We start from the raw sequence: 25,604 nt of genomic DNA on the forward strand, positions 1-25,604 counted from the left end.
AGGGGTGGGGGCCCCAAAACCCCCCGAGCTCATTGGGGGGGCCCCACCACTCGTCCCCATCCTGCCCTTAGCCCTGGTGACGGTGACAGTCCCTTCTCCAGCCCCCCCGGGGCCACCGAGGTCTCGATGCCGCAGGTTTGGGGTCCCTCTGCCCGGCTTTGGGGCACCCCCAGGGCCTGCAGCCCCTCTGTGTCCCCCCAGACGCTGCTGGTGGAGTTCTATAAGGGGGCTCCCGACCTGGTGAAGTTCCAGGAGCTGTGGAGTCAGGATCAGACCTACTTGGACAAGCTGAAGGTGAGCAGGGCCGGGAGGGGAGGGGGCTTGGCTGGGACACCAGTTCCCTGTGCTGGAATTTGGGGCACCAGTTCCCTGTGCTGGAATTAACTGGGGCTCCCCTCTCAGGGCTCCCTGGCCTCCCGCACCCCCAAAGACCAGAGCTTCGCCCACGTCCTGGAGCAGATCTTCAGCCTCCTCAAGCTCAGCGGGTGAGGGCCCGGGGCCCCTCGACACAGACCAGGATCCTCCCGCAGCCCGGGCGGGGCTCGGCAGCCCCGGGGCTCCCCGGACCCGGCGTGGGGCAGCTCCCGCAGCTCCTGTGGTTCCTGCGGCTCCTGCAGCTCTCACAGCTCCTGCAGCTCCTGCGGCTCCTGCAGCTCCTGTGGTTCCTGCGGCTCCTGCAGCTCCTGCGGCTCCTGCGGCTCCTGCGGCTCCTGCAGCTCCCGCAGTACCTGCGGCTCTCACAGCTCCTGCAGCTCCCACAGCTCTTGTGTCTCCTGCAGCTCTCACAGCTCCTGCACTTCCCGCAGCTCCCGCAGTTCCCGCAGCTCCTGTGGCTCCTGCAGCTCCTGCAGCTCTCACAGCTCCTGCGGTTCCTGCAGCTCCTGTGGCTCCTGCAGCTCCCACAGCTCCCGCAGCTCTCAGAGCTCCCGCAGCTCCACCGGCCCCGCGCTGCCCCGGGGGCGGCCGTGCAGGTGGGGCAGTCTCTGGGTCAGTGGTTTGTGGAAGTGGCAGTCCGATTAAAGAGCAGTTCCTGAGGTGGCTCCGCTGGCTCGGGGACATCCTGCCGTGGGCTGGACCGAGGGGATGTGTGAGGAAATTCCGCCCTGGGAGGGTGGGGAGGCCCTGGCACAGGGTGCCCAGAGAGGCTGTGGGTGCCCCTGGATCCCTGGAAGTGTCCAAGGCCAGGCTGGATGGGGCTTGGAGCAGCCTGGGACAGTTCCAGGTGTCCCTGCCCTCGACCTTCCAGGTGCCACCCAACCCAAACCATTCCCTGACTCCACGACGCAGCCGTTAGAAAGAAGAAAACATTTAATACTTTCAATTCAGAGATACAAGTCAAGAATTGTGGGTCGGGGTTTTTTTTTCCCCCTAAAAACCAGGAGAAACCATTACAAAAAAAAAAAAAAAAACCAAACCCAAAAAAAACAACAAACCAAAAAAACGAAAACAAAACGAAGAGAGACCTAGCGAGTTGTCCCAGCTGACAGAACGCGTTTCAATCCACCTGAGCGGGAGCCGGTGTCCCCGGGATGTCACCCTGGTCCCACCGGGGAGGGGACAGCGGGTCCCTGGGGCTCCCTGCCCTGCTGGGAGCTGGGGAGGGGCTGCCCTGAGCCCCCCCGGGCCGGGACCGGGGTCAGACACACGGGGACGGAGCAAATCCTTGCAGAGGAACGGGAGCGGGAGCCGGGAGCGGCGGGGCCGGGGGTGCCCAGCCCCGGGAGGGGCAGAACCCTCTCCTGTAGCCGGAGAGCTCTGCCTCTGCCCCATCCCACCAGGAAAAGGACAGCGGAGGGACAAGGGGTGGCAGAAGTGACACCGAGATGAGCCGCTGCTGCGCCCAGGGAAGGCAGCTCCAGGCACAGGAGGGATCCCCGGGAAAAGGGGGAACGGGCCACAGCCTCTGCCCCAGCACAGACACCCCGGGCTGTGGCCCAGCTCCTTCCCCTGCAGAAGATCCCCCGGGTGTGACCGGCTCGGGAGAGTCTGCAGCAGGAAAAGCCGGAGGAGGTCCAGGAAAAAACCCCGTGGGCAGAAGGAGCATCCCCCCCTGCGGGGCTGAGCTGTGCGGGGACGGGGCCAGGCGGGCAGGGGACATCCCTGCTGTCCCTGCAGCGCGGGCAGGGGCGGCTCCGAGCCCCGAGCAGGGCCGCCTTAGTGTTCGCCGGCTGTTTTAGTGTTGCTGTGCCCCAGCTCCCCTGCCCTGATCCCTGCGGGATCCCGCGGATCCGCGGGGACAGGAGCAGCGATCGCTGGGGCTGGGGCTGCCCTGCCCTGGGGCCGTGTGCCCGGGACACATCCCGTGTGTCCCCCTGCACCATCCTGGGATGTGTCCCCCTGCCTCATCCCTGTGTCCAGGACACATCCTGGCTGTCCCAGTGCCTTATCTGTGTGTCCTCCTTCCTCATCCGTGTGTCCCCCTGCCTCATCCCTGTGTCCAGGACACATCCTGGCTGTCCCAGTGCCTTATCTGTGTGTCCTCCTTCCTCATCCCTGTGTCCAGGACACATCCCGTGTGTCCCCCTGCCTCATCCCTGTGTCCAGGACACATCCTGACTGTCCCAGTGCCTCATCCAGGTGCTGGACCCAAAGGAAAGCCGGGAATTGGGGAGGGACAGGAACAAGGACAGGGACAGGGACAGGGACAGGGCAGTGCTGGCGGCACGGCCAGGGCTGGGCGGGGGGCGCACGAAGTACCGAAGTTCAAGCACCAGAAGGACAAAAAAACCAAACCAAAACAAAAACGAACAAAAAAAAAAAAAAACAAAGAAAAAAAGAAAAAAAGCAAAGAACCGAATTCACGGGGGGAAGGGGCCGTGGGACCCTTCTGGTTTGTTCCCTGGTGGCGCCCGGGCCCGAGGTGAGGCAGGGAGGGCGGGCTGGAGCCGGAATGGAGCCGGGGACGCTCGGGGCGGGGGCAGCGCCGTTTCACTGAGGTAGCGGGACCAGCACTTCCACGTAGTTGAGCGGGAAGAAGCCGGACTGGCCGTGGATCATCCCCTCGTACCAGTTCTCGTCGATCTGGTTCGTCAGGGTGATGATGTCGCCCTCCTTGAAGCCCAGCTCGCCGTCGTTCTCGGGCTCGAAGTCGTAGAGGGCTTTGCAGCAGGGCTGGTCCAGGGGCGCTGCGGGGACAGCGGGGACACGTCAGCACCACCGCACACCCTGCACTGCGGCGGGCACTCCTGCGGCGGGCACTCCTGCAGCGGGGATTGCTGCAGCGGGCTCTGCAACCTGCCCTGCACAGGGGACTCCTGCACCGGGGATTGCTGCACCAGGCTCTGCATCCTGCCCTGCACTGGGGACTCCTGCACCGGGGATTGCTGCACCGGGGATTGCTGCACCAGGCTCTGCATCCTGCCTTGCACCGGGGATTGCTGCAGCGGGGACTCCTGTAGCAGGGATTGCTGCAGCGGGCTCTGCATCCTGCCCTGCACTGGGGACTCCTGCACTGGGCTCTGCACCCTGCACTGCACCAGGGACTCCTGCACCGAGGATTGCTGCACCAGGCTCTGCATCCTGCCCTGCACCGGGGATTCCTGCAGCGGGCTCTGCACCCTGCTCTGCCCTGCAATTCCTGCACCGGGGATTCCTGCACTGAGGATTCCTGCACCGGGGAATCCTGCACCGGGCTCTGCATCCTGCCCTGCACTGTGATTCCTGCAGTGGGCTCTGCATCCTGCCCTGCACTGTGATTCCTGCAGTGGGCTCTGCATCCTGCCCTGCCCTGGGATTCCTGCAGTGGGCTCTGCATCCTGCCCTGCACTGGGATTCCTGCCCTGGGATTCCTGCACCGTGCTCTGCGTCCCTCCTGCACTGCCAGCGCAGTTTCCAGGGGCCCTTCCCTCGGCGCCGCAGCTGCTCCGTGACCCTCTCCAGCACAGATCCTGCTCCCACCACGCCGTGTGCTGCTCCTGCACCTGCCCTTCTGCGTTCCAGCCCGACCCTGGTCGCTGACACCGCTCCCCCCGGAGAGGGGAGAACCTGCCCTGCGCTCAGTGGAGGGGCTGGACACGGAGGGGGGCTCTGGAGGGGTCACCCCACCCCTGAGGGTGACAGGAGGGACAGGACGGCAGCTGCCTCCCTTCCACCCATGAGTAGCCCCCCAAAACTCGGGAGAAGCCCCGAGTGTCGTTCCCCCAGCTCAGCTGCAGGATTGAAGCATCGCCTTTGGCTCTGGGGGATTCCCTGCTGCTCACTCCGTGCACTGACATTTTGGGGCTCAGCTTTTGGGGCTGGGAGAATCCCAGTGGGAAGGGACAGAGCTAAGAGAGACCTCCAGGGCCTGCAGGACCCCTGAGCCCTCCCCACTGTGCTGGGGCTCAGCCAGGGCACGGGAATGGCAGCAGGGGCACCCAGCACATCCAGCTGCTCAATATCCCTGGGAGTGTCCCAGAGCAGGCTGGACGGGGCTCGGAGCAGCCTGGGACAGTCCAAGGTGTCCCTGCCCATGGCAGGGGTGGGATGAGACGGTCTGGAAGGTCTCTCCCTACCCAAACCATTCCATGATTCCAGGGCCCACAGCGAGGGAGGGCCCAGCATGAGAAGAGCCCTCAGAAATCACCACCAAGCAGCAGCCAGACGTGGATGGGTTTGAGAGAACTCCCCAAAAACACCAGGCTGGTCCCACCACCACGGCCCTGCTCCACGCTCCTTTGCCAGCACAAACAGCTCCAAGCCCCAGCCCCGGGGATCCCAAGGTCCTGCAGGAGGAACCACGGACCCCACATCACCCCACAACCCCCCCCAGGCCCAGCTGCGACCACACCCCACAAACTCCATGAGCTGAGGCTCTGCCTCCTCCCTCCAGCCTTCCGCAGGGACACGGCGAGCAGGAGGGGGAGAGATCCAGGAGAGATCCAGGCTGGGTGCTTGTGAGAACAGGGAAATCCTGGAGGCGTCTGATCTCTCGTGGGGAAAGCACCCGATCCCTACGGATCAGCGCTGGGAGCTGCTGCAGCTCCTCCGCGTGAGCCAGGCCCTGCTTTTGGGGTGCAAAATCCCTCAGGAGCGTAGCTGGGTTAATTCAGGGCTCAGCACGGAGGGATGAGCAGCTCCAGGGAGCGGCAGCAGCAGCGAGGAGCAGCCAGGAGGGAGGGGAGAGGAGAGGAGGCCACACACGGAGCAGCGCAGAGGGAGGAAACTCACGGATACTCCTGACGGAGGCCCGGGACGGCTTGTCCGACCGGAAAGAGGTGGAAGCTGCTTCCAAACAAAAGAGAGACATGCTTAAACCAACGGGAACGGGAGACAGGGGCAGGCAGGGCCCACAGGGATCTGTTAGGAGAAACCCCATGCTGTTAGGAACCCGGCGGGCTCAGGGAGGGAGGGAGGGAGGGATGCAGAGAGGGATGGAAGACAAGGAGGGAGGGAGGCTTCAGGAGTTTTCCTGTCTGGCACTGACAGCGAGAGGCCCAGGCTGGAGACCCCTCTGGCACATCCCCAAAGCCAACACAGCAAAGGCTCCTGGCTCCCAGGAGAAAACAGCCCGATCCAGAGGCGCTCCCGCCGTTTTCCAGAGCCACGGGCTCGTGCATCCAGCAGGGCAGGAACGTCCTGCGCAGGCAGAGCGGCCGCCCCGCTCCCCCGGGACAACGTTACCTGAGACTTTGGGCGTGGGGTTGCAGGAGAAGCCCCCGTTGGACTGGTCGCTTTCCCTGAAGTCGTAGGTCTCCCTGGGCTTGGGTTTGTATTCCCGCTTGGGACGCGAGGAGGCCTCCCTCATCCTGGGACAGGGAGAAGAGCCACGGGTGAGGGCAGCAAGGAATGGGATCAGCGCCGTGCTTCTCCTCCCCAGGGGGCTGCAGTTTGTAGGCAGGGATTTGCACAAGTCCCTTTGGAGGGTGGGACTTTGCAGGGTTTGGGATCTCACACAGCCCGGGGTTCGCTGTGGAACGCTCAGGAATTCAGGCCAGCAGAGGACACTCGTGCTGTAGTTTGAAAGCTCAGCCCCGGCAGGATCCTCCCAGCTCCTCCCAGTTCAGAGCCGGCACGGGATCCAGTTCCTCCCAGGAGGGAAGAGCAGCGGGGAAGCACTGCCAGATCCTCCCCAGAGTGAGGAGGCTGACCAGCCTTCCTCAGCCAGGATTTGGGCTGGATCACACACCCAGCTAAACCCAAATCCCCCCTGGAACAGAACTGGCTTTTCCAAGGCCAGGTTGGACATGGCTCACAGCACCCTGGGCCCGTGGAAGGTGTCCCTGCTCCATGAGCTTCGAGCTCCCTTCCACCCCCATCCACTGCCGGACTCTGTGATTCCGAGGGGTCTCAGGTGCCTCCAGAGGGAACACTGGGAGCACTGGGAGCACCGCAGGCCTCACCTGCGCTTGAGCTTCTCGGTGAGCTCGTCCAGGATCTGCACGGCCTGCCTGTGGTAATCCAGCTGGGCGTCCACCAGGGCTGACAGCTGGCTCACCTGCTCGATCTGCGGAAGCACCGGGCTGGGATCAGCGCCTGCAGCCTCCTGCGCTGCCCCTGGGGCTGCACGGGGCCCTGGGGAGCCCAGCGGGAGGTTTGGGATTTGGCTGAGACCGCGCAGGACAGAGCCAGCTTCCTGCCATTCCCGGGTTTGCCAGCTGGGAGATCCTTCCCAAACCCCTGTGAGCTGTGGAACCTCCCAGACTGATCCCCCAGCAGCCTGAGAGCCTGCTTGGTGCCAGGCACGGGCCCTGCTCTGGCCAAGAGCTGGATCAGGGTTAAGGAATCCGTCACATCACCCAGATCTGGGCGCTCCCAGAGCAGAACCACGCTCGGGAGGAATTGGGGTGTAACCAGTGCCTCCCTCAGGAGATCCCACCCCAGGGACACAGAAGCCCCCAGCCCTGCGCCCCCACACTCACATCCGTCTCCAGCAGGTTGTGCATGCTGGTCTCTGCCACTTCCTTGGATTCCTCAAACTTCTCCATGGCCTGCCGGAGCTCCTCGTCCGGGATCTTGCCCTGTCGCTTCTTCTTGTAGTCGAAGTCCAGGCGCCTCCCTTCCAGCTTCTTGAGGTGGTGCTGGGGGAGGATGGAGAGGACAGGGAAGAGGGAAAAGCCAGAGGCTTGGGAGGGCAGCTCCAGTTACAGCCTGAGTTCGCTGGTGTCAGAAACCTGATCTCCTGTGGCTCCCACCTTTGCTCCAGGTGGGACAGAGGCCCCAGGGTGGGATGGGGGAATGATTCCAGACCCTTTGCACCGAGGTCTGCTCCCTGCAGAAGCCTTTTGGGAAGGCGAGGAGCTGCCCTGCTCCTTTGAGCTCCCCAGGAGCTGCAGGGATCTCTGGGCAGCAGCAATGTGGGCTCTGCACCCCGGGATCTTGGGGCAGGGATGTTCGAAGCAGCCCCGCGGAACCGGGGTACTGACAGGCACTGAGGCAGCACTTGGTGGTTATTTCACCCAGGACACCGCTGACACTCCCTCAGGAGACCTGACTGGGGACCTGGAGCTTGGGATGGATCCCATTCTTGATCCTGGACTCGACTGTGTGCAGCACACAGGAGCTGCTGAGCTCCCTGCTCTCCCAGAGAGACCCCAGAGGGCTCCTTGGGATGCTGAGCAGAGACCTGAGGGGAGCTGGAGGGAGCTCCGAGCCCAAATTTATCCCATCTGAGAGCTCGCAGCGCTAAGAACCCAACTCAGCAAGCCCAGAAGGGGTGTTGGGATGTATTCCCACGGCACCCTCCATCAAAGGTGGCAAATGGAGACCCACTCCAACCTGCATCCAGCCTTTTGGGCTGCTCAGGAGCAGCAGGAGCAGCGCTGAGCAGGGAGGAAATACCAGAGAGTCTGGAGGGAGAAAACACACACAGCGCAGGGAATTCCTGCCAGGCCCTGGTTCCCAGCACCGCGGAGCAGGAGGCCCAAGAGAGCAGGGAGGAGAGAAAACCACGGGAGGGCGTTTACCTGGATCTCTTTCAGGTCTTTGTCACACAGGTTCTGCAGGGGATCGATGAAGTTTTGTTTGACCTCGATGTCCAGCGAGTCCTTCACCTCCGCCAGGCGTTTCATGGATTCGCCGGCGTCGAGGAGCGCGTCCCCTGCGGGGAGAGGAGCAGGGAGAAGGGAATTAAGCAGAGCCCGAGGCCCAGGGGATGCAGGAAGCGCCAGAATCACGGAAAGGTTTGGGTTGGAAGGACCTAAAGCCCATCCAGCCCCACCTTCTGCTGTCCCAGGATGCTCCAAGCTTTGGACAGTCTCAGAGCTCAGGGTCGCTCACTGAAACCTGTTGAGTTCCATCCTTTTCTAAGGCTCTGGCCGCTCTGACACTTAAACCAGGCAGACATGCAGCAAAGCATATTCAGTGCTGGCTTTTTAGTGCACAGGAAACACTTAGAGATGAAATTATTCCTGTGCAGCTCTGGCAAAACAACAGTTTCAGCAGCGAGTGAACACAGGAAAACGCACAAGTGAGAGAGAGGGTCAAGGGAAAACATCTCTCCACCGTCCAGCTGGAAAAATCAATAGGCCAGAAGTGTTATTTCAATTGTAATAACTCTGAACAACCTGGAAGGGAGGGATGGAGTCCTCAACGCTGCTTTAAGGAGCCCATTAAGGAAACAAGAGTTCGGTGTGCGCTCCTAAAAGCTTCCTTCCCTTGCTCTCCTCGTTCCCTGTGAGCCAGGATTGATGCAGAGCTCTGAGCTGGCCAGGGAGGATCTCCAAAATCCTCTGTCAGCCCCCTGAAAGCAGCCAGAGGTTTTTAATTTCCCTGAGGCAAGGCAGCTCCTCCCTGCCCTGGCAGAGCCAGCTGTGCTGCCCCGGGAGCACCGCGTGCGCTGGCCGAGGCTGCAGGGGATTAAATCTGATGTCAGCACCGGGCTTCACCCCCTCCTCCCTGCCAGCCACACGTGGCCACGAGCAACAGCCAGGCCAGAAGATTTCTTGGCTTGGGCCTCCCAGTGGAATCACAGCGAGGTTTGGGTTGGAAGGGATCCGTAGGAGCTGTGTGAAACTCCCAGTCCTGCTCCGTGGCCCGTTCCTGCCTCGCTGCTCAGTTTAGGGGGAAGTTTTTTATTGTGAGTGCAAATTTATCTCAGGGTTTAGTGAGAAAGTGGATTGAGATCCAGGATAGCTGGGATCACAGAATAAGGGGATGGTTTGGGATGGAAGGACCTTAAAGCCCATCCAGTCCCACCTTCCACCGTCCCAGCCTGCTCCAGCCTGGCCTCGGACACTTCCATGGATCCAGGGGCAGCCACAGCCGCTCTGGGCACCTGTGCCAGGGCCTCACTCCCCTCACAGGCAGGAATTTTTTTCCAGTCTAACCCTAAACCCGCTCTCCTTCCCTTGGAATCCGCTCCTTTCAAACCCCTTGAGCTGTTCGGCGCCACGAGGTTCAGCCAAACCCCTCCCGAACCCCGAGCGACGCCTCGGGAGCGGATCAGGAGCCTCCCCCGCTCCCTCTCCTCCCGTCCCAGGGGACACTCACCGAAGTTGGAATCCTCTCCCAGCTCCTTCCCGTAGCGGATCATGCACTCCCCCAGCAGCCCCTCGGACTGGGGGTAGCCGGGGTTCTTCACCTGCCCGCGGATCTTGGACATGGTGTTGAGCATGGTCAGCTTGGCTCTGGAAGCTGCCACACAAACGCCTCAGCCTCTGCCACCTCTGCATTCCCTGCATCCCACAGCTGCTGCCAACTGAGGGGGTTGGTTTTTTTTTTTTTTTTTTCCCTCCCCCTCCCTGCTACACCCGGAGCCAAGAGGCTCCGTTGTTTCCATCCCACAGAAATATCCCTCGCTACGAGAAAAGGTTCTTTTCCAGGACACAAAGCAAAAATAGTTTCCCCACAGCTCGGCTAAGGAAGGCCAAAGGAGTTTCCCCAGCCCTCCCAGGGTCCCTGGAGTGCTCCCTGGAGCAGCTGGCTGGAAGGATGCAGGGCTGACAGAGCCAGCCACCCCCTCCCAGCCCAGAAACACCACTTTTCCTGGATATTCCGAGAAAAACGGGTCCCTTAGGGCCTCTGAGGCAAAGGCGGCATCTGTTCTGAACCCGCTCAGCAGCCTGGATTCAGGGCAAGAGGGGTGCCCGGATCTCCAGCTGATCCAAACCTGGAGCAAAAGGGATCTCCCTGATCTCCCTGGGAAGGGGACAGGGGAGGTCCAGGCGCTCACCTGGGTTGGGCTGGAGGTACTCGATGGTTCTGGTCAGTACTTCTGTGATGGCCTTGCTGGTCAGGTCCACTTTCTGCAGGAGAGACGAGAGCCCAGCGAGGATCAGCTTGGGGATTCAGCCAATCCCACAGGAGCCACGGGGTGATTTTGGGGGATTCCTCTGGTTCCCCGCTCACCTTTTCCATCTCCTTGAAGTCATCGTCTAACTTGGTCCCTTCGGCCCCTCCGACCTTCTCGCTGACCAGCTGTGGAGAAAGGACGAGGGAGGAGGATCAGGCACTGACTGAATCTTCCCCCCGGTGGAGGAATCCCCTGGGAGGGAAAGGGAACAGGGATGATCCACACGGCACCTACGAGAGAAAGGAGGCGGCAGGAACATCCCAAAGCCCCTCAAAGAGACCCCAAACATCCCTGAGCACTCAAAGCTCAGCTCAGTCAGGATGTTCCTCACCCACCAGGAGCTCCACAGCTCCCTAAATCCCAGCCCACGGCTCCAACTCCAACGCCTGCCGGGAAAAAAAAAACCAAACCAAGCAGCACAAGCGTCTCTCAGCTCCACTTGGAGCCAAGGGCTCAGTTTCACACACGGCAAAATCCAAGTAAACAGGGGATGAACACGCTCAGCTCCCAGCACGGAACAGCCTGGGGAGCGCAGAGCCACCGCCACGATCCCACCACCGGGCTGGAATCCTTCGCCAGGGATGTCTGACAAGCTGGGATGTCAGGGCTCATTTCATGGGAGGGCCTCAGCAGGCTCCTGAGGGGGTTCCTGAGGGGATTCCTGAGGGGATTCCTGAGGGGATTCCCCGCCCGGGGGTGATCAGTGCCTCCATTTCCCCACCCCAAGGGGACCGCTCCCATCCCAGCCCCGGGCAGGGGGCTGAGGGAAGCAGCAGTGCCTGGGGATGCAGGACACGGGAACTGGCCCAAAACTGGGATCATGGAGCCGTCGAGGTTGGAAAAGACCTCCAAGGTCATTGAGTCCCACCACGTTCCTGTCCCCAAGTGCCACGTCCATCCTTTTTTTGGGCATCTCCAGGGATGGGGGTTTCATCTGCTCTGGGCAGCTGTGCCAACGCCTGGCCAATCCTTTCCATGAACAAATTCTCCCTGATTTCCAATCTAAACCCTTCCTGCTGCAACTCGAGGCCGTTTCCTCTTGTCCTGTTGCTCCCTGGAGCAGAGCCCGACCCCCACCTGGCTCCACCCTCCTGTCAGGGAGTTGTGAGGAGCAATTAGCGATTATTTTGCCCCAATCAACAGCAAATTCCCCATCCAGACGTCCAGAGTGGTCTGGGAAACCTGGCACCGGCTCCCAGCGCTCCCGGGGCATTGCCAGGATCCCTCCTGTTTGGACTGAAAACTCCAGATCTGAAGGAACAATCAGGTTTGTTTACTCCAGCATCAAATATTTGATTTTTATCGAGGCTTTCTTCCTCTGGAACACTCCTGCTCCCGTGGGGACACAAAATGGGGCTGGATGTTTTCTGAGGAAGAGGGGGAGGGATCCCTTTAGGGAATTATCCGGGTTCAGAGACACCAAAGCGGGGAAGGGAAGGGAAGGGAAGGGAAGGGAAGGGAAGGGAAGGGAAGGGAAGGGAAGGGAAGGGAAGGGAAGGGAAGGGAAAAAGAGAGAGGAGAGGAAGGAAAGCTCTCCTGGTTTTCTGGATTTCACTCTCCTGCTTTAACCCTCCGAAAAGGGACATGGGACACAGCCAAAGTGAGCCACGATGGCCAGTCCCTGCTCTCCCTGCTCCCAGTCCCTGCTCCCTGCCCCCCATCCCTGCTCCCAGTCCCTGCTCCCTGCTCCCAGTCCCTGCTCCCAGTCCCTGCTCCCAATCCCTGCTCCCAGTCCCTGTTTCCTGATCCCAGTCCCTGCTCCCTGCCCCCCATCCCTGCTCCCAGTCCCTGTTTCCTGCTCCCAGTCCCTGCTCCCAGTCCCTGCTCCCTGCTCCCAGTCCCTGCTCCCAGTCTCTGCTCCCTGGTCCCCATCCCTGCTCCCAGTCCCTGCTCCCTGCTCCGTGTCCAGCCCTCGGAAGCGGCTCCAGGGACATCATCCCCCCCAGCAGATGGAGAACCCATCCGAGTGTGATTTCCTGCTCCGCTCCTGGGTGCCAGCACACGCCCCAGCCCCGAGCCGGGCAGGCACGCTTCTGCCTGGAGCCTGGAGCTTCTCCCTGGAGCCTGGAGCTTCTCCCTGGAGCCTGGAGAAGGTGCCAGGAGCAGCTGCCAGGCCTGCCAGGACAAGCTCGGCAGGGCACAGCTCTGCCCCAGCTGCCACCCCTGAGCCCTGCCAAGAATCCCGCGGCCACAACGGGATCCCTTCCACCTCGGGAAGCCTGCTCTGCTCCCTAACACACCTGGGAAGGCTGCAGTCATCCCAAGCAGCTCCATTCCCACTCTCCTCCCTGGATTTGTGGCCTGGGGAGCTGTAAAGAAGCTCTGCCAGGACCCTGCTCCGAGGGGCCCGCGTGCCAGGCCGGCAGAATCCATCAGCACGGCGATTCCGGAAGGCTCCACACCCTCCGGAGAGCCCGGAGAAGTGAAGGAGGCAAAACCCAGGCAAAACCCCCTCGTTTCCAGACTGATTTAATCCTCCTTTTGACCAAGCAATGCTGCTGCTGCCCTGCTGGGAGGGAATAATAAGATTGAGGTTCTCTCCCTGCCGGCTCTGATTAAACTGGGAGGCGTCAGCACGGGAGGAAAGGAGGAGGGACTCCATCTCCACATCCCCACATCTCCACATCTCCACATCTCCACATCCCCACATCCCCACATCCCCACATCCCCACATCCCCACATCCCCACATCCCCACATCTCCACATCTCCACATCCCCCCATCCCCACGCTCCCGAAGCCGGCAGGAGCGGAGACAAACCAACACAGATCCCCAGACACCGGCTCCTTGTTCAACCTGGAGCCAAATTCCCCAGGTGCCGCATCCTGAATCCCATCCTGAATCCCATCCTGCTGCCCCCAGAGGCCCTGGGAATGATGGGCAGGGGGTGCCTGCATTCCTCTGGGAAGCACTGACCTCTCCAGGAGCCGTGCAAGGAAGGAAGGAAGGAAGGAAGGGTTTATCCATACACTGCTTGGCTCAAGGGAACTGGAAGGCAGTTGGGGGAATGCTGGCGCCGCAGATTCCAGCAGCCCTTCCCCCAGGAAGCAGCTCTGGGGCTTTTTGGAGGACGTGCTGACAATTCTTCTGCATTTTTCATCTCCTGAGCAGCCAGGAGGAGGCTTGGGATATATCCCTGTTTCCCCCAGCTGGGATCTAACCTCTCCAGAAGGCAGGCTGGGAAGGGATGGCACGAGCAGGCACGGAAATGGTTAAAAAGCAAAGCAAACATTCCCTGGGAGTGGAAGAGCAGCGGGACAAGCCTGGCCTCCCCTGCTTTCTGCACGGGACACACGCAGAGGGTTCACCCCGGGAGCAGCGAGAGCCGGAGCCTTGGGCCAAACACGTCCCAGAGCAAATATTGGCGCAGGGCGCCGCAGGCTGGGTGGCACCGAGGGCAGATCCAATCTGCTCCCAGCTGGCTGCTCCTGGCGGCTCAGCTGGCATTTCACCTGGAATTCCACCCACAGGGCCCTGGCAGGGAGCAGAGGGCTGAGGAGCGCCCCTCACTTCCACCCGTGTTTCACTGAGAGACCCTCAGGGCGGACGCGCTGGAATCTGCGCTTCTCCAGCTCTCCAGGAGCTTGGGCTGCTGGCACCTTCCCAGTTTATCAGGGATTTTGCTGATGGTGCAGCCCAAAAATCACCTTTTTTTTTGTTTGTTTTTCTCTCCACATCTGTCCCACCTCTGCGCCTGGAATTTTCCAGCTGGTGGACCAGCTTCACCCGCTGCTCCCCAAATCCCTCCCGATCCTCCCTGCTCCTGAATTTACCCAAATTTACCCAGGAGCTGGGAGTGGCTGCAGCATTCCCATGTTCCTTTCCCCAGTCCAGCTGCCAGGAGAATCCCTGTGCATCCCTCTCTGCACACACACAGCATTCCTGCCTCTCCCCTGGCCACCCTGGCAGCCGAGATGAGGGAGCCTAAATCCGTGTTATTTTCTGCTAATCACCAGCTTCCCCACGGGATTTCGCAGACCTCATTTCAATATTTCGCTCCCCAGCCTTTAAATATTTTAAAATGGAAAATTATCCCTAATTCCCTCAGCCTCAAACAAGCAAAACACACCAAGAGAAACCCAAAAATCAGGGTTTTTTTTGGTTTTTTTTTTTTAAACTCGCTTTCTTTTTTTCCTTCGCAGTCAGCCCCTATTTATAACACATCAAACATTTGCCATCCTTGCAATCAAAACAGTTCCCTGCAGTCGACTGAGAACCTTCTTCCTGCAGACTCTGGGGTATCAAAGCCTTCCTCTTCCTCCCCTCCACCCTCCTAACAGCAAGTTGCCTTCAAGAAATATGAAAAAAACCCCAGAGATGAGCAAACAGAGAAGCAGCTCTGCCCTGCCTCCCCTCATCCCAGCCCCGGGGGAAAAGCCAGCTCACAAAACCCAGGGAAAAACCCCCTTTGAACCCCCAAAGCTCGGCGCAGACACGGAGCAGGAGTTAAGGAAGGGTTAACTGGGACGGCTGGTGCCCAATGGCCCAGATTCGTGGGATGCTCTGTACAACCCAAATCAGAGCCACCACCTCCTCCCCAGCTCAGCAGGGCGGCACTCCCTGGCATCCAGCTTCACTTTGGGTCATCCCCATCATCCCACAGAGCCGACGTCGCCCTGCCCAGCTCCGTGTGTGTGTGTGTGTGTGAGCAAAGGGCTTCAGCCACCCAGCAGCGGGGTTTGGCAGAGGCAGGGCTGGGAAGTCCCCAAAACCTCTCGCAAAAAAACCCACAGCAGTGCAGCTGCAGCGCCTGGGAGGGCCTGGGGGTTCTCCTGGAGTGCTCCACGCGGCTCTGCTGCCACGGAGGCTCCCTGCAGAACCAGCTGGTCCTGGGAGGTGTCCTGGGCCATCCTGGGATCCCAGCCCTGCTGGGCTGAGCCTATCCCGGGATCCCAGCTCTGATGGGCTCAGCTCATCCCAGGATCCCAGCTCTGCTGGGCTGAGCCTATCCCGGGATCCCAGCTCTGATGGGCTCAGCTCATCCCAGGATCCCAGCTCTGATGGGCTGAGCCTGTCCCAGGATCCCAATTATCCCGGGATCCCAGCTCTGCTGGGCTGAGCCTGTCCCGGGATCCCAGCTCTGCTGGGCTCAGCCCATCCCAGGGTCCCAGCTATCCCAGGATCCCAGCTATCCCAGGATCCAGCTATCCCAGGATCCCAGCTATCCCAGGATCCCAGCTATCCCAGGATCCCAGCTATCCCAGGATCCCAGTTATCCCAGGATCCCAGCTATCCCAGGATCCCAGCTATCCCAGGTTCCCAGCTATCCCAGGATCCCAGCTATCCCAGGGTCCCAGCTATCCCGGGATCCCAGCTATCCCAGGATCCCAGCTATCCCGGGATCCCAGCTATCCCAGGATCCCAGCTATCCCAGGGTCCCAGCTATCCCAGGATCCCAGCTATCCCAGGATCCCAGCTATCCCGGGATCCCAGCTATCCCAGGGTCCCAGCTATCCCGGGATCCCAGCTATCCCAGGATCCCAGCTATCCCAGGATCCCAGCTATCCCAGGATCCCAGCTCTGCTGGGCTCAGCCCATCCCAGGGTCCCAGCTATCCCGGGATCCCAGCTATCCCAGGGTCCCAGCTATCCCAGGGTCCCAGCTATCCCGGGATCCCAGCTATCCCAGGATCCCAGCTATCCCAGGATCCCAGCTATCCCAGGGTCCCAGCTATCCCGGGATCCCAGCTATCCCGGGATCCCAGCTATCCCAGGGTCCCAGCTATCCCGGGATCCCAGCTATCCCAGGATCCCAGCTATCCCAGGATCCCAGCTATCCCAGGGTCCCAGCTATCCCAGGATCCCAGCTATCCCAGGATCCCAGCTATCCCGGGATCCCAGCTATCCCAGGGTCCCAGCTATCCCGGGATCCCAGCTATCCCAGGATCCCAGCTCTGCTGGGCTCAGCCCATCCCAGGGTCCCAGTTATCCCGGGATCCCAGCTATCCCGGGGTCCCAGGCCTGATGCCATCCCCAGGGCAGCCGGCTCGGGGCGAGCTGGGCACACCCACAGCACAGCTCACACTGATCTGAGCAACTCCTGACCTACTTTGAGGAGAAGAAAACAGATCCCAGTGTTTATTGTGCTGAGTAGGGCAGAAACAATTTCCTCCAGCCTTGGAAGAGGGAGGCTCACTCCCAAGTGCCCAGTGGCTGCCCCATCCCTGGCAGCGTCCAAGGCCGGGTCGGATGGGGCTTGGAGCAGCCTGGGACACCCTCAAGGTCCCTCCCAACCCAAACCACTCCGTGATCCCGGGATTTCTCACATCCCCCCATGGCAAACCAGAGGAGGAGGAGCAGCAGCAGCTGGAACACACCCTGCTGCTGGCTCCAACGTCACCCTATGGATCTGACCTGCCTGGGGGCACCTGGAACTCCATCAGCCACTCCAAGGTCTGATCTTCCCGAGAAACAGCTCCCAGGGACGTTTCCCCTCAGTTATCCAGCTCCCAGCCTTCTCCTGCAGCTCCTTCCCTGCCTTTTCCCTGTCCCCATCTTTCACGAGAGGCCAGTCCTGGCCCAGCCTCAGGCCCAAGTGCCAGGGATGAGCTCCATGACGGAATCATGGAATTGCTGGCTTGGAAAAGGCTCGTGCCGAGGCACTCGAGGTGCTCGGCTGCCTCCAGACACGTGCACGGGGAAAACGTGGCTCGGAACACCCCGAGCTTCCCACCCCCTCAGCAGCTGGGACCGGGATCTCTCCCCTCCCATCCCCACAGCGCCACAGGAATTCCTTGATCTGGAGCAGGAAGGTCAGCCTGGAACAATGAACAGCTCCTTCCCTTCCCTCGGCCGAGGAGGAAAAGCTTCCCAGTGACCTCGGGTCGTAATCTTATCCTATGGAAAGCGCGGGGAAGAGCTGCACAGGCGGCTTTCCAGGAGCCACCTGCCAGCCCTCCTCCTCCTCCTCCTCAGCATCGGGTGACTCATCTCCATCCAGCAGATGGGCTGCAGGAATGAGGACAGCGGGAATTAAAGGCAAACCCAGGATGTGAGCAGCCAGCGCGGCCGGTGGCAGCGCCGGGCCAGCCAAGGGCGCTCCGAGGATGCTCCGCAATGCAGCTGCTCCTTCCCGGCTTCGGGAATTGCTCCTCTCCTGGCCTGCAGGGCAGAGCTCAATCCCTGGCTGTGAGCCCTGGTTACCAAGCTCCCTGCTCATCAGCTCCTTTTTCCAGCAGGGGACAGAGGGCACGACCCTGCCCCCAGAGCAGACTCATCCCAAAGGATGAAGGTTTCCACAGGAGTCTTGGAATGCTCTTGCTGGAGGGGATGGGGCCACCTCCCAACAGCCATTTGCATCCTGTTATGATTCCTCACACACTCTGAACCAAAACAGACACAATTTCTATTCAGCTGGGGGGGAAAAAAAAAAAAATCATGGAATTGGGTCAAGTCCCAGGGAAAACACGAACACGTAAGGAAGCAGCAGCAGCTCCTCTCTCCCAGCTGTGATTTCCCAGTCACTTCAGCAATCGAGAGGAAGTCCACTAAACTGAGGGCAAACGTGGAACACTGGCCTTGCATCCAGACTTCCTGCACAGCCTCCCCGTGTCCTGTCCCAGTGAATCACGGCCTGGCTTCTCCAGAGGTGCTGAGCCATCACTCCTCGGCAGCTCCACCCGGCCCCAGCACCCAGGGCAGCAAAGGCTCCCTCGCCCTGGAGCCGCTCCTGAGATGGGATAGAGAAGTGCAAAGCACTGGAAGTGCCTCCTAGGAATTGCAATCCTCATTTTTTTTTTTCCCCAGCTGCAAAGCTTCAGGAAGAGCACGCAGCAGCCTTGTCCTGCGGCCGGCATTTGGAGGGATTTACCAAAAAAAAAAAAAGGGGGGGAAAGAGGGAGAGGAGGGTGTAAGACACCTGTAAATCCCTGGGATAAATAATCTCTGGGTGATCCCTGAGGTGCAGGACACTGCTGGGATCTCCCAAAGCGAGGACACAGCCAGGAGCTGGGATGGAGACACAAAACCTCTGGATTTGCAGGACGAAGGGAGCGAGCCAGGCTGGTGGGACACAGCTGGTGACACGGAGAGCTGCTGGGACACGGCTCTGCAGCCACCAGGGAGATCAAAAAACGGTCCAAAGGAAGGCAAATCCCTGTTCCTGGCTGGGGCTGGGCGGGAGAGCTCCGAGCTCTGCACGTTCCACACGGGGAGCGTGGGCCCGGCGCCCTCCCGGCGTGCACGGACATCAAAGGGGACAGAAAGGGCTGAGGACACTGTAAACACCCCTTTTCCTTGCTCCTTTGAATTCTAGGAAAAGCTCCGTGGCTATCTGAGCAGAGCACGGCATCCTAAGGGAAGGGAGAGCGGGAAGGAGCCATCCAGCATCCCCAAAGCTGCCAGGAGCGACCGGGGCCGGCGCTGGATCGAACTCCTGCGCCAGGACCTTCCCCTCCCAGGGGCTCTGTCAGCTTCCAGCACATCCAAGATGCTGCTGAATCCTTATTTTTTTCTTTGCTGCACACTAAGACTCATTTTGGAATGGTTTAAATGGGATAAAAATGCGCCCCTCCCCGCTCCCAGCCCAGCCCTCGGCATCACCGTGGCCCAGAAATCCTGGAAGGTGACATTTGGATGATGTTTTATCCCAGGCAGGCACAACAGCCCAGAGCCTTTGCCCTTTAGAACTTCCCCCAGTAGGATCAGGAGGAGCTTTGCTGGGACAAGAGCTCCTCCAACATCTGGCACTCCGGATTTGTGCCGCCCCTGCTCCCTCGGAACCACGGACACGCGTCAGCACCAAACGAGACGGTTTCTAATCCAGGGAAGAAAATCAGGGAATAAAAAAAAAAACCCAAAAAAACCCAGCACCTGCTCCTGCAGTGGATTTCCTTTGGGTGCAGGTGATTGTTTACCCTTTTCCTGCCTTTTTCATCAGGAAAGTGGTGAAATTAAGTTTAAATGTGGCTAATCCTGGGATGCTGAACGAGATCTGGTCAGGAAAGTGGTTAATGAATTATCACTGGAGAACAGGCCGCCCCAGCCAGGGGGTGCAGCCGGGTTTTCAGGCTCTAGGATGAATTATGAAGCATTTTCTCAATTAGGAAAAGCCCTCTAAAGCTTTAATCATGCAAATTTAACCTTCTGTCTCAAAGACAGAATTTCATTATGGAGATGTTTAACTCATCTTTTTTTTTTTTTTTTTTTTTTTTTTTTTTTTTTTTTTTTTTTTTTTTCCCTTTGTAGCAGAAAAGCAATTTAATTAGTGACAGTACCATGAACTTTATTAATAGCCAGGCATTAGGAGATCCTAAAATTCCCAGTGGCTTTAAAGGGACTGGTTCTATTAATTAGCTGTTGGTGACAAGGCTTTCCTTGGAGCAATCCAGACTCTCCTGACGCATTCTCCATCCACCGGGAGAGGAGCAGGACCTCCAGGCACTCCCAGCCCCAAAACCAGGAGAGGAACCCCCAGCACTGCTTCACCCCTGAGTCTGGGCCAGGCCCTTTCCTGCCACAGGAACCTTTCCTGAAAGCCACGGGATCGCTGGCTGACGGGATGGGGCTGAGGGAAACAGGAAATCTGCAAAGAAATATATTAATTATCACTTTTGTAATCACAGGGAGATGGGCCGGATCCTGCACTACGTCCCGTCGTGGGGCAGCTTAGGAAAAGGGAAGCTCTGGGATGCTGTGGGGCTTTTCCAGGCCCGTGGCTTGGATCTTTCCCACCTGATCCAGGGAGGAAGGCTGGGACACGGCCCTGGCACAGCTCAGAGGGAGCAGATCCGCAGGAAAAGCCAGGATCAGCCTCCTCTGGGCATCACATCCCAGGCTGGATTCATCCTGAGTTAAAGATGGAAAGGAGCAGGGACAGCGACCTCGGAGTCCTGTGAAACACCCCCAGGGCTGGGACACAGCTCTGAGATTCCGTGTGAACGAGTTCAGCTGGAATTACGTGGCCAAAACCGTCGGGATTAGGGATTTCTTTTATTCCTGGGCTTTTCAGCGGCTCTCCATGCAGCAGCAGCAGGATCAGCCCCTCACATCCCAGCAGACACCAACTCCCTCCCCGAGGCCAGGCTGGGTTTTGGAGCCGGGATTTCTGCAGTCTCAGGCAGGAGGAGCTGCCCTGCTCCCTCTCCAGTCCCGGTATTCCCACAGGGATGGGAGCACTGGCAAAAGGCACTGGCATATGCAGGGATGGGGGAGAGGAGGAAGAAGGAAAAAAAAAAAAAAAAAAAAAAAAAAAAGTGCTAAAGAAATGAATCAGCTTTTACAAGGCAGGCTGCCTGAGCTCATCCCCATTTTGCTCCTTCCCAGGAGGAAAGCAGCGGCAGGGAAAAGGGGGAGGAAGGATTTCCTTCCGCTGCATCCAGGAACAATCATCCCTGTGCAATCAGCTGGATAAATCCGTGATTTCAGGCAGATGACGTGGATTCAGCATCCCAGCTGACCCCTCCAGGCCTGAGTCACGGATCCTTCCCTTATCCCAGATTCCCCCAGCTGCAAGCACAGGATAACACTTTCCCTGGCTGACATCAGCCACGGGAAGGGGAGCAAACGGAGCAGGATGCGGAGAGCTGGAGTTCCCCAGCTCTGTTTTCTGCCTTCCAGGAATCGCAGCTCCCGTTACTGCCAGAGCCCAACGGCTGCAAAAACAACCTTTAAAAGAGGGGGGGGAAAGCCAATTTGTAGGAAACTCTGGAGAGAAACAATCCTGGAAAAATGACACCTGCTTGGTTCTGGGGCTGCTCAGCTGCAGCCTGCGCAGGGACGGGGGTTTGATGCCAAATCTCCCGGGAAAAGGAGAGGGAATCCACAGGAAAAGTTTCTGGCTGCAGGTTTTCCCCCTGGATGTGGCTGAGGCACCCCTGTGAGTGTCCAGTCAGGCCTGAAGGGATGCCCTGGGCACCTCATCCCTTCTCCAAGAGTTTGGGGACACTCAGCCTCTGCTTTCCACCTGCCACATGCGGAATCACGGAATGAGTAAGGTTGGAACAGAGCTTTGAGACCACTGAGCCCAACCCAGTCCCCAGGTGCCACATCCACGTGGGTTTTGAACCCTTCAGGGATGGGGACGCTGCCCTGGGCAGCCTGTTCCAACGCCTGACAACTTTTTTTCCGTGGAAAAATTTGCATGAATATCAAATGTCGGTTCCCTCCCTCCCGTCACTCGCTCTTTGTGCGCCCTGCCCCTTCCAGGGAGCTGTGCAGGGAGGAACGAGGTCTCTCCTGAGCCTCCTTTTCCCCCAGGATCTGCAAACACATCACCAGAACAGCTGCAGGCAGCCAGGGGAGGATGCTCCAGGATGGATCCCGGCTGGAAGCGGAGCTGGAGGATGTCACTCCCCCCACGCCCCAGCAAATCCGGCCTCGGGAGCAGATTAATGTGGAAAAATAAACGCAGGAGCTGCAAGGGATTCCAGCCCAGGTTAATGTTAATACAGAAACATCAGGTGCTGTGGTGCAGAGGTTGGCAGGAGGCTCCAGGCTGGCAGGGATCAGCAAAATCCCTCGACTTCCCAGTCCAAATTCCCATGTACAGATAAGGAGCTTAGAGCCTGACGCTGCCAAATCCCTCCCACAGGAATTCCCTGCTCCCCTCCTCGCTCACGGGGTGCTGAGGCCCTGGCACAGCTTCCCAAGGATGTTGTGGCTGCTCCATCCCTGGAAGTGTCCAAGGCTGGACAGGGCTTGGAGCACTCTGGGATAGTGGAAGGTGTCTCTGCACATGGATTGGGATGAGCTTCGAGGTCCCTTTCCAACCCAAAGAGAAAGCCTGGAGAGGCCAGTGCGAGCAGGGCTGAGTTAGTATCAAAAACACCCCGAAATGTACAAACAACAACAACAACAACAACAAGAGCTTTTGAAAGGTTCGTCTGGGAAAGGGAAGAAAAACCCCGCACTTGAAACGCGCTCCCCGCGTTTGAAAGCAGAGCACAAAGTCACCGCAGAGAGAACCTCGGCCGAGGAGGGAAGAAAGGAAACCCAAGGAGAAGTGAAGGAAATCCCAGGTCGGCAGCTCCAAGAGCAGTGACCGCAAAGGCCAAAGAAAAGGGGAAATGCCCCCTCTGCCTGCTGCACCCACGCTGGCACACACGCTCTGGGAACACGTCCCTGCCTCGGCTCGGAGCAGATGCCATGGCAGCACCTGGGAGGAAGCTCACAGGGCACGGAAAACATTCCCTGCTGGCCCAGGGAGCTCGGGAACGGCAGATCCCGCTGGGCTGGAGCACATCCCGGGCCAGGCAGGGAGCAAAGGGGCTGTTTATGGCCAAAAATACCTCTGGAGGCCCTGGGAGCTGTCATCAAACTCAGGGAAACGCGCGTGTGTCAAGGGCTGCTGAGTTTTAATTAGCACTTGCCTTTTCCCCTTCTGGAAAACGGCTCTGGACGTGGAGGAGGAGGTGGCTGGGCCAGCACGAGCTCCCGAGCCCAGGCAGGCCTGGCAGGGTTTAGGCTCAGCTCACACAGGCGTTGGGAGCACGTTAATCCAGTTTGGGACGACAGCAGCGCCCAGGGCTGAACCCCAGACTGGCTGGGGTTGGAAGGGACCTTAATCCCATCCTGTGCCACCCCTGCCGTGGGCAGGGACACCTCCCGCTGTCCCAGGCTGCTCCAAGCCCCGTCCCTCCCGGCTTTGGGCACTGCCAGGGACTGGAAGGAGATGAACTCCGAGGTTTCCTCCAACCCAAACCCCCCCCGCGATCCGTGGGCAGCACCCCCGGGAGCAGTGCCGGGAACCCCGGCGCTCCCACGCTCCACCTGGGCTCTGCAAAGGGGCAGCTGACACCAACCCCTGGATTCCCCCGTCCCTGCAGAGCTCCCGGGCTGCTCCTGCTGCCAGGTGAGGCCGAGCCAGGCGGGGTTCCCGGGATCCCTCCAGCCCCACGCGCTGCTCCCCATCCCTGCTGACACCCCCAGCATTCCCTCGGGATTCCCCCGGGAGCAGCAGCCTGGGAAGATTTGCAGGATTTTAGGATTTACATCGGTTTGTACCAAACCCAAACGGTGCAAAGGAAGCTGTTTCCACACCAGAAGCTCCCTGCGAATTCCCGGCTGGATGAAACCTCGGAGCAGGCAGGCAGGGAATTCCCACCCTGCTCCCAGCTCCTGCTTCCCCCCTTTTCCTCAGAATGTTTTTCTCCAGCTTTCCTTATTTTTTTTTTTTTCAGAGAACAGTTTGCAGCGAACAGGCAGAACCTGTTCTGGACACACTGGGAGCTGCTCCCCATCCGCAGCATTTGCCAGCACGACTCAGAATTTTATTTTATTTATTTTTTTTTTTTTTTTTTCCAGGATACTCCGGGTTCTCTCCTGCGTGTGGGCGCCCGGCTGCCTCACCCAGGGGAGACGTGGGCTTGGAGCAATCACATGGATGAGGGCCACCAGCCAAGCCCTGCTCCCTCTGGATCCTGGACAGGGATCCCAAACCCTCCGGGGTCCCTGCACGCCCCGCTCCTGGCTCCTTCTTCCTTCAATTAAGGACAGACGTGGAACAAAACGTAACATTTTAGGAAAGATCTTCCACATGTTCGGCTTTGGCAGCGTCTGATGGTTCGAAGGGAGCCAAAAAACAACTAATCCTCCCCTCCTTCAGCCAAGGGCTGAGTGGGACCAGAGGGGGGAAAGGGAAGAAAAGGGGGAAAGGGAAGAGGAGGCAAAAAAAATGGCCAAACTGGAACCAGTGACTTCCAGTTTCTCTAAATCACAGACAGCTCTGCCCCCGTCCCTGGAGAACAGCAAGGGGGTGGCAGCACCTCTGGAAGAATTTGTGATTCCTCCAAAAAAAAAAAAAACCTGTCTCATGGAGGGTTTAAAATGATATTTTTGGGCTTAGGAACACGTTAGTCCTGAGTCACGGAGGGGTTTTCACCTCCTGACACCACCACGGCACATCCTGGCCGGCAAAATCCTCCCACACCGAGCTCCCAGCACGACCCTTCCCTGTGGAAGTTGTGGAAAAAAATCCCAGCCCACCACGGTTTAGTGGGTTTGGTGGGAAAGGGGGTGGTGGATGACTTCAGGAATTTGTTATTTTGCTTTGCTGGGTAAATAAAACAGATTTGGGGAGACAGAGCCAAGGAAGGAGGCGACACACGTCGCACACAGGGGTGGGATGAGCTGAAAGGGTTTAAGCTCGGCGATGGAAAACACGATCCGTGCCAAATTTATCTGGAATTTAAAACAGGGGCAGGAAAGCAGCAGCAGAGGGGGATTTGTGATTCCTGAATCATTCCCAAAACGCATTAAAAAAACCCCCTCACAACTGTGAACAGGAAGCAGCAGGAAGGATAATTCTGCTGGGGGGGGATTGGGAACGGCCAGCCCTGGTTTGAGGGTGAGGGAAAAGGTGTTTGAGGCCGATTCCCACATGGAATCATGGAATGGTTCGGCTTGGAAGACACCTACAAGATCCTATTCCACTCCTTTCCACTCTCCCAGGCCGCTCCAAGCCCCGTGCAGCCCGGCCTCGGACGCTCCCAGGGATGGGGAATTCGGGGGAAGAGCTCCAAGGACGCGACACAAACCCCGGCCTCGATGCGGGCCGCGATCCCCGAGCCTGAGGAGCTTTTTCCGACACCTCCCGGCCCGTTCCCGGCGCTCCCTCGCCGACCCCACGGCGCTGCCCCGCTCCAGGGGCTCTGCAGGAAGCGGCCGCTTCCCGAGGCCGGGCTGCAGCCGCCGGGGTTACCGGGGGTTCCCGGGGTTACCGGGCCGTTCTCCCGCAGCCCCGCTCCGGTTCTCCCGGTGCATCCCCCGCCTGCTTTGGGGCTGGATCCGTCCCGCTGGTGCCGGCGGGTTTTGGGAAGGGGGCGATTCCCCCTTGGTGTCACCCGCCCCGCGCCCTCCGCTCCCCGGCGGAGGAGTTTCCCCGCCCGTGTCCCTTGCCCGGTCCAACCGGGAGAACGGGACCCCCGAGCCCGAGGGGTCCCACACCGCTCACAGCCCGCCCCGAGCTCCGGGATGGCCGGGAGCGACACACGGAGAACGGGAGATACCAGACCGGGATACCGGGGGCTGCCAGGCTGGACACCGGCGGGTACCGGGGGATGCCCCGCACCGGGATGGCGGGAGGGGATAACGGCGAGGATCGGACAGCAGCGGTTCTCCGAACCGGTAAAGGCAGAGCGGCCTCCCCGGAGCCCAACGGCGGCGAGAAGGGGCGCGGGGTGCCGGTGTCTCACCTGGGTCGCTTTGTAGAACTGCTTCTTCAACCCCGCCACCGACATGGTGCCGGTGCCGGTGCCTGGCCCGGTGGCGGCGGGGGCCCGGTCTGCGGGCGGCGGGACCTGGTGCGGGGGCGGCGGGAGCCTCGGGAGCCTCAGGACGCTCCGCCCGTCCCAGCCCGGCCCGGCCCCGTCCCCGCCGCCGCTTCCGCCGCCGCCCGGCGCCGCCCCCGGCCGCCGCCACCGAGCGGCGCGCGCTGCCGGCGCGCCCCCTGCCGGCCGG

At 59.9% G+C, this 25,604-nt stretch overlaps 2 protein-coding genes across 3 annotated transcripts; one reads left to right on the forward strand and one right to left on the reverse strand.

Annotated features, from left to right (window-relative positions):
- The first annotated feature begins 6 nt into the window (after nt 1-6).
- Nucleotides 7-1,038, forward strand: MPND (MPN domain containing). The gene is made up of 2 exons (XM_040086760.1): nt 7-294; nt 403-1,038. The coding sequence occupies exons 1-2, from the start codon at nt 127-129 to the stop codon at nt 487-489; spliced, it is 255 nt and encodes an 84-aa protein (XP_039942694.1). The 5' UTR covers nt 7-126; the 3' UTR covers nt 490-1,038.
- Nucleotides 1,039-1,324: 286 nt separating this feature from the next.
- Nucleotides 1,325-25,488, reverse strand: SH3GL1 (SH3 domain containing GRB2 like 1, endophilin A2). Of its 2 annotated transcripts, XM_040086758.2 has the most exons (10): nt 25,340-25,488; nt 10,267-10,335; nt 10,091-10,163; nt 9,409-9,552; nt 7,884-8,017; nt 6,840-6,998; nt 6,321-6,424; nt 5,602-5,726; nt 5,149-5,202; nt 1,325-3,125 (listed from the first exon to the last, which is right to left on the reverse strand). In XM_040086758.2, exons 1-10 carry the CDS (start codon nt 25,382-25,384, stop codon nt 2,929-2,931), a joined length of 1,104 nt encoding a protein of 367 aa, XP_039942692.1. In that variant the 5' UTR covers nt 25,385-25,488; the 3' UTR covers nt 1,325-2,928. The 2 variants fall into 2 exon arrangements, with proteins under 2 accessions (XP_039942692.1, XP_039942693.1); XM_040086759.2 differs by lacking the exon at nt 5,149-5,202.
- Between the last annotated feature and the right edge of the window lie 116 nt (nt 25,489-25,604).

This window comes from Hirundo rustica, chromosome 26, assembly GCF_015227805.2.
Source record: "Hirundo rustica isolate bHirRus1 chromosome 26, bHirRus1.pri.v3, whole genome shotgun sequence".
Taxonomy (NCBI): Eukaryota; Metazoa; Chordata; class Aves; order Passeriformes; family Hirundinidae; genus Hirundo; species Hirundo rustica.